The 10,780-nt window shown below is 48.0% G+C and overlaps 3 protein-coding genes across 3 annotated transcripts; 1 reads left to right on the top strand and 2 right to left on the bottom strand.

Annotated features, from left to right (window-relative positions):
• Positions 1 to 888: 888 nt before the first annotated feature.
• Positions 889 to 2,355, top strand: BDR25DRAFT_306869 (nucleotide-diphospho-sugar transferase). The gene has a single exon (XM_033690725.1). The coding sequence runs from the start codon at positions 1,081 to 1,083 to the stop codon at positions 2,158 to 2,160; it is 1,080 nt and encodes a 359-aa protein (XP_033541848.1). The 5' UTR covers positions 889 to 1,080; the 3' UTR covers positions 2,161 to 2,355.
• Positions 2,356 to 2,374: 19 nt separating this feature from the next.
• On the bottom strand, positions 2,375 to 6,958 carry BDR25DRAFT_270829 (uncharacterized protein). The gene is made up of 4 exons (XM_033687230.1): positions 5,780 to 6,958; positions 3,798 to 5,727; positions 2,682 to 3,744; positions 2,375 to 2,626 (listed from the first exon to the last, which is right to left on the bottom strand). Exons 1-4 carry the CDS (start codon positions 6,836 to 6,838, stop codon positions 2,485 to 2,487), a joined length of 4,194 nt encoding a protein of 1,397 aa, XP_033541849.1. The 5' UTR covers positions 6,839 to 6,958; the 3' UTR covers positions 2,375 to 2,484.
• Positions 6,959 to 8,570: 1,612 nt separating this feature from the next.
• On the bottom strand, positions 8,571 to 10,646 carry BDR25DRAFT_306870 (uncharacterized protein). The gene has a single exon (XM_033690726.1). It carries the CDS (start codon positions 10,615 to 10,617, stop codon positions 8,890 to 8,892), a length of 1,728 nt encoding a protein of 575 aa, XP_033541850.1. The 5' UTR covers positions 10,618 to 10,646; the 3' UTR covers positions 8,571 to 8,889.
• Between the last annotated feature and the right edge of the window lie 134 nt (positions 10,647 to 10,780).

Raw genomic sequence — 10,780 nt, forward strand, 5'->3', positions numbered from 1 at the left:
TATTGCACAACCCTCAGTATTGAGTGCATCCCGGCTATGGGGCGGGACCTAGATTAGATCGGAGAAATACACATGACATGGCGAAATGGCGAAGTGGTGAGAGACGACGGAGCAATAATGAAGATCGAAACGCCATAAGATGAAATACAACCAGGATCTTAACAATTGAACTCTATTCAGCATGAAATACTAGAAGATTCAGTCGGCCCACGGCGACAAACAGGATTATCACCAGCCGTGAAGAAGTTAGGCGAGGTAGGCAGTGGCTGACCGTAAGCGCATATACGGAATATGCGCTGATAGAAAGCGGGGAAGAGGAACGAACTGTTCAATAGAGAGCGAGCAAGAAATGAGGAGTTCATGGCGGCACTACCCACAGATTTGGAGGAGGCGAATCCCGGTTTGAAAGGTAAAATACCAAGGTACCATTCACCACTTTTAGCTGGTTGGTCTGCTAGTTCTAGCATCCAGAACGCATATGCGGGTAGAGACATAGGGGTGGACGTAAGCTAGAATTTAGAACGATGTGCGACCAAGCAGAAGCATCGGTTATATGTATGGAGGACAGAAGTTTGAAAGATAAGGGGGAAAGGGGCTAAGATAAGGCTTCACTTGGCATTTGCTTGGCAAGGTATCGGCTAATAGATCAAAGACAGTGGCAGTGCACGCTGACGCCGAAAAAGGGTCCAGGTGGAGAGCTCAAACACATTGCGCGACCACCTGCAGCACCCCCTTTAGCACCCATTGTTGAAAGTTTGGAAGAAGCGAAGCCGCTGCATTCTCTGTTGCCGTGGCCTTATAGTCCCACGGGCGCAGTAAGGCGAGGATGACTGCGTGGCGGTGCAGGGCTGGGCAATGCTGCAACTGGTTGTGACAATCAAACTACACGGACTCGGCGTCTCCCCCTGAGTAATGCTGGAACCCCCTAAGCCCCAAGGCTTTGCCGCAATCCTTCCAAGAGTAATCCTTCAGAATATACACCGTCAACCTTCTCCTTCTTCACCCCCTCCTCTCCGCGGTATGCACATCACCACCACCTTCGTTTGATTCCTGTCTAGCACAAGGAGCACGACCACCACCATGGCCATCTTACGCGACTTCCGCGGCCTCCGCATCGTCACTGCCGCTGCAATCGCCATCCTTATCGCCCTCCTCGTCCTCCTCAACCATCGCCTCCCAGAGGGTTTCCATCCCTTGGCCTCGCTGCCAGGCTCGTTGTCCACCCAGCCCACCCATCAAACCATAACCCAACACACTAACAGCACCGGCAAGCTCGCTTACGTAACATGGCTGTCGAGCACGCTGGTCGGCCCCGACAGTGAAGACCTCGACAACGACAACTACTTCATTGCCACGCGAATCCTCGTCTGGCAACTGCTCCATGCCCCCAAGACTCGTTCTCATGGCATCGATGTCGTCGTCGTAATCACACCTTCCGTATCCGAATCGCGTCGTAAGCGACTAGAGAAAGACGGCGCCATTGTCAGGCGCGTTGAGTTCGTACATGGTAAGAACGAGGGCTGGATCAACCCCGAACAAGAGAGATGGAAGGACATCATGACCAAGCTGCGCGTTTGGGAAATGGTCGACTACGAGCGGATGTTGATGTTAGACGGGGATACAATTCTGAACAAGCCCCTAGACGATGCTTTCAACGACCCAGGTGCTCAGATAGTGTCTACCCTGCCTGTTGGGCACGCAGAGTCTAGGCGGAAGGGCGATGAGCCGGACCTCCCGTCTCAATACCTCCTCGCTAGCGTCGGCGAGACCAAGAATTACAATCACACTTGGCCGCCCACCAAGCCCACGGACTTCGAACGACCTGACTACTTCTGCGCCGGCTTCTTTTTGCTCTCGCCATCCCTGGAGCTGTTCAAGTACTATACTGCTCTCCTCGACATCAAGAATCGTTTTGACACGAGGTACATGGAACAGAGCTTACTGAATTATGCCCATCGACCGGATGGACCCATGCCTTGGAAGGAGGTCGACTACAAGTGGAATGTTCGCCACGTGAATGAGAGGGATGTGGAGAAGGGCCTCGTCAGTATGCACGAGAAGTGGTGGCTGCTTCCATGGAGTGGAAGCACCAAGCTGAGGGACGAGTTCCTCAAAATACGGTGGGAAATGGAAGGATGGTATATGGAGAGAAACAGGTAGTCGCGCTTCAGATTTGGATTACATCTATACGGCAGTGCAAACGGAGTACGGTAGAGTGCTATTCAGAACTATTTCGAAGGCAATTGGTACAAAAGTTTTAATAGCTTTTGAAGATGGATCGCTTTTTACATAATATTTTCACTGTTATATAATGTACTAAAACAGCAATGGGAATACGGTGTTACTCTCCATATAAGCACTTTACTTAGACACTCGCTACCCTGCCTGTAATGATGGCCCACATTTGCGGGCGTATTCTAAAGCTGTAGGGCCTCTACCCCAGGAGCCATTTCTATACTCTCCTACGGACCAGGATTGCCTAAATTACTGGCCTTCTTGGCCTTCTCTTCTTTTACGTAGGGAGCGGGTACAAAGGTGCATATTAATGAACCCCGCCAGAGACTGTTTACACAACACTTCATCCACCTCCCGTAATCGTTCTGCGCGCTCCAAATATTCTTGAAACCTTAGAACGAACCAGTTAGCCAATAAAATTCTAAACTTAGCAAATCAAAACTTACCTTAAACACTGATGGTCATCGAGGATCTTATAGTGAACCAACCCTAACATCGCTGCCGTAAACGAAATCCCACGTCGTGGGTCACTACCCATGAGAAGTTCGGTTCTGAACCGCTTCATCGCCAGTCGCCGACCCTGTATTTCCCGGGCTGGAAGTCCTTGTAGTCTTTCGTTCAGCTTGCCTAAATCGATTTCTCCAGGATGAAGTGGTAATCTAAATGTACAGTCCTTGACTAGTGTGGAGATGGAGAAGTCATCGTCATAGACGCGCATACTGAAGCCTCCAGAAAGCCGTGCGATGAATTTGGGAAGCAAACGCGGCGATATATACCCTGTTCCTTTCGGATCCACACTTGCCCACGCTTCCTTGAACTGGCGGATATCATTCTTCGTGATGGTCCCGCCCTTGGTATTGAACCCATGATACGCGTACGAGAAACTCTCATACACAAGTGAGATAAACAGATTCGTGAAAAGATACATACTCAGTACCTTCCAAGAGATGAAGAAAACACGCGCTAGGACTGCATATCCGCAATCCCCGTCGAAGCGCCTCTCGCCAACTGTGCAATATGGTGGCACAATAGAAGCAAAGTCTTCCATTATCTTAGTTCTGCCTTCGCCAAGCGTCATTCGGAAGAGGAGAATCAGCGCTTTAGGAACGTTGCGGAAATTGACGTTGCCGGTCTCGTTCGCACCAAATCGAGTCAGTCCAAAGACCTGGGTGAGGCTGATCGCGAAAAATAAAAGTAGGACGAACCATGTCACCAGGAGGGTTTGGAGAAGGGGTATGCTAGCAATTACAATGTTTAGCAATTCGTCGAAGGCAGGGACGTACGGGATTAGGAGAAAGCAAGTGGCGTCCTGGAGAATCTGCTTGCTTTGGGTAATTGCTGCATTGTTCCTGAAACAGAGTTGAAGGATGGACGTGGATAGTGCTCCAGATATTGAGATAAGGCCGTAGAGATCCCAGGGCCTTTTGATAAATTGGAGCCAGGATAGCCCAATGATGCGTACGATAACATTCAGAGCTAAGACTGAGATGTTGAGCACAGAGAGAATATCTATACTCTGTAAGCAATATTCGCAAGAAGCACCAGTCCGGTTTAGTGCTTACCTCTTGTCAATTCCCAAGAAGCGATAGAGGGATAGAAATCGATACAGAGAATTATCAGATGCAGTACCAGTAGAGCGGCGATGAATCTTTGCCATTTTGACTGCTTTCCTGTGGCTCTTTCATAGCACCAAAGCCTCCACGGGCTTAAGCTGTCTGGATTAGGTGGACGTTTAGAAGGGCGTACCCGCTTGAGTAGCCTTCGCTGCTCGATCCATCCTCGCTGAGGTCGCGTCAGATATGCAATGCCCGTTGCTTCAGTATAGTTCTGGATCATGATTGACGCGAAAAGAGCGGTTACAAAGATAGTCCCACAGAAATTGAACACGACGAAAAATAAGGCGTTCATGTTTGAGGTCGACGTGTTGGGGCGGGTAGGGTCATTGCTGATGCCTCGGGCCCAATACATCACATCCGTCCATCCTTCTTGAGACACAATCAGGAACAAAGTATAAAACGACTGTCCAAAGTTGTCGAACGAGTAATATGGCCGGGTAACGACTCTCGGGGTGAGGATTGTCCATTGACTTAGCCCGGAAGCTTCAAATTCCAGGGCACAGTCCCGCAAGTCCCAATGGCTAGGGTCATTACAAGATTTCGACTGCCCCATAAAGAGGTTGAGGCCAAAGATTGCGAAGGGAGTCAAGAGACTGAGAGAAACCAGTATAGCTGCGAATACCCTCTTACTGCCCCGACGGAAAATCAAGGTAATCTCCTCCATGACTTTCTTGTTTATAGTCAACAATCGAAGTACCCGAAGAGCCTTGAAGGCTGCAACAAAGCTAGCGGCTTGTCCCACCTCATTATAAAGCGACAGCGCGATATCAGTCCACACTGTGATGAGTACCATGGCGTCCAAGAGATTCCAACCTCGAAAGTATGCGTTTGGTCCCCTGATAAGTCCACCAGCGACCATTTTGATGAGCGCTTCTACGGTCCAAATATTGGCAAACACCAAATCGGTCAATACAAACCAGTTCTTTACGGTGTAAGGATGAGTCATCCAGTATGTCCTTTGATAAAGAGGAGTTGTTACGCAGGTGAGAAGAACTTGTACGGCAACGGTGATGTAGATAAAGGTTTTGAAGATGGTGGCGCGTGAACATCCCCAGTGTTGGTGGGTTGCTAGTTGCTGATTGAGGAGTTCCTCGCAGCCTCTTCGAATCTTGCCATAATACCCAGTGTAGTCTAAGCTTAGGCTCCTCCAGGAATGGCTGGAAGTATTCGTAGGTAAGAGATAATTAGAGCGTCTGCTAGTCAAAAGTGTTGGCAATCTAGTACTTAACTTCGCAGCTGCCTGGTACCACCACACCTTAGGACAGCTCTTGCTCTGCTCTACCATGGGCCTGGCCAAGGATGCTTGAAGCTGTGCAAGAAGTCCATCGTCGCCAAGGAATTCTCTGATGGCAGCATCCCGGTGCGTATCGGCCAGAGTAGTTGCCCGACTGGGTGTTGGACCGCCTTTTCCGGAGTCTTGTAGGCCTTTCAGGCTGCGTTCACCGTGCATATTGGTACCCGTGGAGGTAACAGACTCGCGTTTCAGAAATTCCCTGACCTGGAAAAGGCGCTTTTGGCTATCTGGAATTTCTAGCCTGTCATCTATCCGGGAAATAAACATGTTCAGGATGATGAGAGATGAAAGGATGAACCAGCCAATTACGAATATAGCACTGATCCAGGCAGCCTTTTGACCAGAGTCGCGTTCAGTGACGGCGTAGAGAAGTTTGGTCCAGTCTTCGCCTGTGAAGATCTGATACATTTCTAGAAACGATATCCATGTTCCCGAAAATGGCATTTTTCCTTGCGAAGTGGGGTTGTTCACAGGGAGAGAGTTTTGGAACATCACCGAAGCCAGAATAGACGCCAAGAAGACGAGTAGGAAAAGGAAGTTACAAAGTCGTAACAGGGATGGAAAGTAGGTAAAGGAAACCATCTATAGCACTGATAAGCGTTTGACGAATATGCTTGGACATTAAACCACTCACCATGAGACCTCTGACTGGACTGATCGCCCAAAGAACACGATAGATTCGGACAATTTGAAAAAAAGTTAGCCAGGTATATACCCGGCCTGCCCTTTTTAAGATCTCTAGCTGCATAATGGAGGTGACTGTCGCAATAATCAGGTCCGCCAGATTCTGTTTACTACGGTGGAAATTCCTCGGGTTCAGCGCAAGCCGTACCACGATCTCTACTAAGAGCAGGAAAGTAACAGCGGTTTCAGAGGTGTTAATAAACTTCTCCCTATTCTTAGCCATCGACTCTGTTCGTAGGGCTTGTACCGTAGAATTGTAGGTGATGATAGTGATCCAGAGCCACTTAGTTTTCCAGAAAGCTTTTTGAAGTGAAGCACGTTTGAATCGCGATGGGTCGCGATCCTTTCGTTGGGTTGGTTTGCCTAACTTATGGTCCTTCTCGCTTACTGCCGTTTGACTCTTCTTTCTAACGTCCTGAATTGAGTCGGTTATAACTCCAATCAGTAAGATTACAAGCCAGAAATAAAGTACGATGATCACGGCCGCAAAGAAAATGGCAGTAACGACCCCATCTGTGTCCATAATGTTGTACATAAGGGTTGAAAAGGTGTTCGCGGAGAAAATTACGAAAACAAGTTCCAATGACTGAAAAATATTGTCGAAGCTGACGGAATTGTTGTACGGATTCATGCTCTCCTGACACAACGACCCTCGAGGGCAGAGGTAGCCTTTGTGTCTGACAGCTCCGGGGGTGCCATCGATCTTTAGCCACGGCTCAGGAAGTCCTGTCTTGTTGTCGATATAACCTCCGCAAAATTGGATTGGGCCTGTGGACGTAGTATTGGATCCGGCAGTGCCGGTGCTGATCGGAAAGCAATTCCTCTTCAGGCTTGACTTAAAGCATTGAACGCCAATAACGGCAAAAAGAAGCCAAAAGAAGGAAATAAATGATGTAACCCTCCCAAGTTTTGCGCTTGACACTTTCAACGCTCGACGAATGACGGTGGTCTCCAAGTCCGTTCCAGCCGTGATCCCCAGCAGCCTCGAAATCCGGAGAGCGCTTAGCATGGCAAAGACATGGACATATCTATTGTCACGCGAGGTTGCAAAACGGATGATGAAATGGATCCAAAACGAAACCACAGCCACTAAGTCGAGTGAATTGAAAAAATCCCGTAAGAATGGGCGTGAGTATCCGCTCGTACACCTTTTTTTCCTTAGTGGTATCTGTCGGATACTACTCTCCGAAAGAATGGATGACCTTTTATCAATATGGCCATCAGCAATTGGACAAGCTTTTCCCCAAAGGAATCCAAACGTTACGATTTTCAAGACTATTTCCAGGGTGTATAAAATGAAAATAGTCAGATAGCAGTAGCTGCTCCATGTGGCACCAAATGTGAAGTGATGGGTCTCGGAGTATTGCGCGTGAAAATTGGTTTCAACCAAAAGGGTAGCCGTCTGGAGTAGTATAAGGAGCAATATACATGGTTCCACCCATGAACTGTGGAGAATACGGCACATCTTTTTTCCCAAATAACTCCAAAGCGAATGTGGACCCGATCGTTGGTTTCGGGGCAACTCGGAAGATTTGTACAATGAGTCCGCGGCAATTGATGGTATGCTTGCATCCAAATCAGTTTCAAATTCTCGCGATGATATTGAAGAATTATTTCCGGAGATGTCGAAAGCCTGGATCCCATAGAACGGACGAATTGATGCATCTATGGCTGGATCTGAAAGTCTGTCGCTAGTCTCACAAGCACACAGGACACCCCCTTTATCCTTAATTTTGACGACCCGTCTTGAGATCTCCAAGATCATGGATACCATTTTTAGGAGTACAGAGTTGACTGAATTGTTGGCCATGCTGGAATCCCGCAATGAGTGGTGACATTGCATTCCTGATTCCAAACTAGACATCTCAACGCTGGGGTCGTGCTGTGGTGGAATAGAAACAAAGGGGGCTTCGAGGTCTGTATTGCTGTTGGAATTCGTATTTCCTTCATCAAGAGCCCTAAATCGGGTTTCTCTTCGAATGGATGAAGGCGCTAAGGAACTCTCACGTGATGACCTAAGTTGTCCGGTACATCTTTCCGCACTGGAATCGACGAAGGCCTGTGGCTCCGAGGAGCTCTGAGGAGCCAGCAAATTATTCCCCTGATTTCCTAGTAGAGTTCCGAGTTGAACGTCCAGCGGCTTCGAGGGCATCACTGAAGAGAATCGCAACGGAATTGGCTGCTCTGATTTGAGCCTTATAATTCTGTTTCTACCAGATGGTAGACCGCATGATTGACTCGGGTAGCACAAATGGGAGGTGGGAAGAAATCGGAGGAGTGGACATCTAGAAACCCTCCGTACGCCTCAAGAGAGTGAGGGTAGAGAAACTGCAATCTGCCTTGTTAGGGTTCTGTTGCAGCACAACGCCTCGCCGCAGTTTACTGGTTTAGTGGTAATAATAGCTTCGACAATCAACTCAGCCACACTCCCCCGCGCTTTCGGACCCATTTTTGTGCAACGACCTGTTTTCACCACCCACGGTCCAGTTTCACCATTTCCAGATACCTCGAAGTAGTCCAGTATGCAGGAGCTGTGCGTAGTAGCAAGGTTCTAGGAAATGGTACTACGGCACTGTGGTATTGAAAGGTTGGAAATTCAGAGTTGGATTTGGGGAGGAGACTAATCCTAATCGAGTTAGGTGAGATAGGTCTTCAGGGGACTGCGAACAATGCTCATGTACCTCATTATATTCAGACTTTCTATTATATCCTTTCTATTTAGATGGCTGATAGAGAATATTCAAGGGGTATACAAATGCGGTGTTGCTTTACCCACGCACTTGCCCGTACTCCCTTAAGGCATATATTCCTAGAGATTATTCTTGATCGTGTACAAGATCTTTGATCCAAAGAGATCTATAAAAAAAACGGGGGCATGCTGAATAATTTCTAAGAGGTAATAAACATGTGCTATAAACTCATTTAGCTACTTCCCTTTAGAGTAACTCACTATTTACATACCTTGGAAGTTGCTAAACCAAGTTATGTGTATAAAATCTGCTTTCTGCTCAAACAAAGAAGAATAGGAAAAGAGTGCAGAAACATTTTGGATCCCACTTTCTAACTGCAAAGCTCACCTAGTGGAATGGAAACTGCGTTGTAGAATTCAATCGGCGTAACGGGTCCTTTTAAATTCAGACACCATCTAACAACCTCCGTATACTTTGTTCCTACGCGATATGGTAGGTCATGCTCTACCCGAATGTCTACTCTTCTCTGAAGTTCCTCTGCCTCGAGATGGTGAAAATGTACCATAGTGGGTGATAAATCCACGGGAGGCTTCACTCTAGGTATAGCGGCTAGGAAGTCCATAAGAGGGGCCCAAATACCAAGCTCTAAGAAAACAAGTCCTAGGGAATATATATCGTAGTGGATCTTGTAGCCGCTAGCAGCCTCGCCTTGGTAGTTTGGATGGCGGTATATGGCCGACTCGAGATCTCCCAGCACTTTTCCTCGATCAATGGTCTGAGTCTCTGTATGCTGGCGCGAGTATCCAAACCCCTGGATCAGAGCTGAATTGAGTGATCGAAAACTTCGGATGAATTCTGGATTGGAGAGCTGAGGGAAAATAATGTTGTTACTGTTGATGCTTTTGTGCATCCAATTGCTGCCATACAACTTTTCAAAGGTGCCTGCTAGTCGCTTCGCCAATGCATATCTTTGCTCCAGCGGAGGCTTCCATGGCGAAGTGTAGAGTTTCCTTAGAGAGAGTGGTTCACTATCGCTGGGAAATGTGCCAATTATGAGGAGCGGGAAGCGAAAAATTATCCACCAGCAGTGGAATCCTGGATCATCCATATAGTCGACAGCCTGTAGAGTATGTAGGTGGACCTGAGCCCGAGTACCGCTAAGGAGAGATATCAGCTTTCGAATTCGCTCTTTTAAGAGGTCCTTGTCAATGTCGGTGATGTTCATATCATATTCTTTTTTCTCAAAGAGATAGCAAGAATCATAATCTACTTGTCCTCTCTTGATAAAGCGGACTTTCATGCGGTCTGAAGGGCTGAGACTTGCCAAATTCAGCCCATCGCCCCGGAGCAAACCAAGTCCGTCTGTAGAGGCACTGTTGAGGGTTATGGCCTTCCACTGCGCAAGGCAACTGACGTCGATCTCTGATGATCCTTGGTACCAGCCTGGAGCATTCTGTAGATGCGAGAGCGACTCCATATCTGATAATCCTTGAATGACTTGAAGTCCAAAGCGGGTTTCTTCCCGTTGAACTTCTTTCCGTTCTGATTCTAAGAGGAGCTTGTGAAGGCCATCCACATGGGTTTCGAGAATTCCGACAAAGCGCTTAAATTTTTTCTTGTCGCGGATAGCCCAGGACAAGCGCTTGGACACGGTGGTCTCATTCCTCTCCAGGGTCTCCTGTCTTGATACCTCATGCTCTAGAAGCTCTCCAAGTTTCGACTTTGTTTTAGAATTTGCTAATGCTGCCTGTAAGCTTCGGCACATGCGAATGATCGCTCCTCCCTGCTTCGACTCTCCGCGCTCCTCCCAGACAAGACCGTATTCTTTTCCAACTTGATCAGCGTCGGAAACGAGTTTGCGGATACGATTCAGGGTCTTTGCGATAGGTTCGTCAAAGGGAAGCAGGCTAGGCAGCAACGTTCCATTGCTGAGCTTGGATGATGATGCCCAGATGCTCAGGTGAGCCCGTAGGATTTCGAGTCGGAGCAGCAAGTCTTCGGTGTCTTCGGAGAAGCTCAGGGCATCATCCAATGCCCCCCACGCTCCCACCAATGCTTTGTACGCAATAGGCGCCACAGCGAGCGCCAACTCGGCCATTTCGAAAGAATATTCTATACTAGAAGCGGGTAGGGCTGGGAGAAAATTGAGAGGTGTCGTGAGCAAGATATGGAACTTATATTTTTTGGTCTCATGAGCAGAACACATGAGCCGCTTCGGATTGGCCAATAGAAAGCGCACTACAACCGCCCCAATGCTAACA

The sequence above is a fragment of the Lindgomyces ingoldianus genome (assembly GCF_010093535.1).
Source record: "Lindgomyces ingoldianus strain ATCC 200398 unplaced genomic scaffold BDR25scaffold_41, whole genome shotgun sequence".
Classification (NCBI taxonomy): domain Eukaryota; kingdom Fungi; phylum Ascomycota; class Dothideomycetes; order Pleosporales; family Lindgomycetaceae; genus Lindgomyces; species Lindgomyces ingoldianus.

Bases quoted from the DNA above. Each gene is read 5' to 3' on its own strand.
- BDR25DRAFT_306869 (XM_033690725.1), top strand. From the start codon at position 1,081: ATGGCCATCTTACGCGACTTCCGCGGCCTCCGCATCGTCACTGCCGCT.
- BDR25DRAFT_270829 (XM_033687230.1), bottom strand. From the start codon at position 6,838: ATGCTAAGCGCTCTCCGGATTTCGAGGCTGCTGGGGATCACGGCTGGA. The intron at 5,728-5,779 runs GTGAGTGGTTTA...TCAGTGCTATAG, and splicing joins GTCCAGTCAGAGGTCTCATG to ATGGTTTCCTTTACCTACTT. The intron at 2,627-2,681 runs GTAAGTTTTGAT...GTTCGTTCTAAG, and splicing joins GATGACCATCAGTGTTTAAG to GTTTCAAGAATATTTGGAGC.
- BDR25DRAFT_306870 (XM_033690726.1), bottom strand. From the start codon at position 10,617: ATGGCCGAGTTGGCGCTCGCTGTGGCGCCTATTGCGTACAAAGCATTG.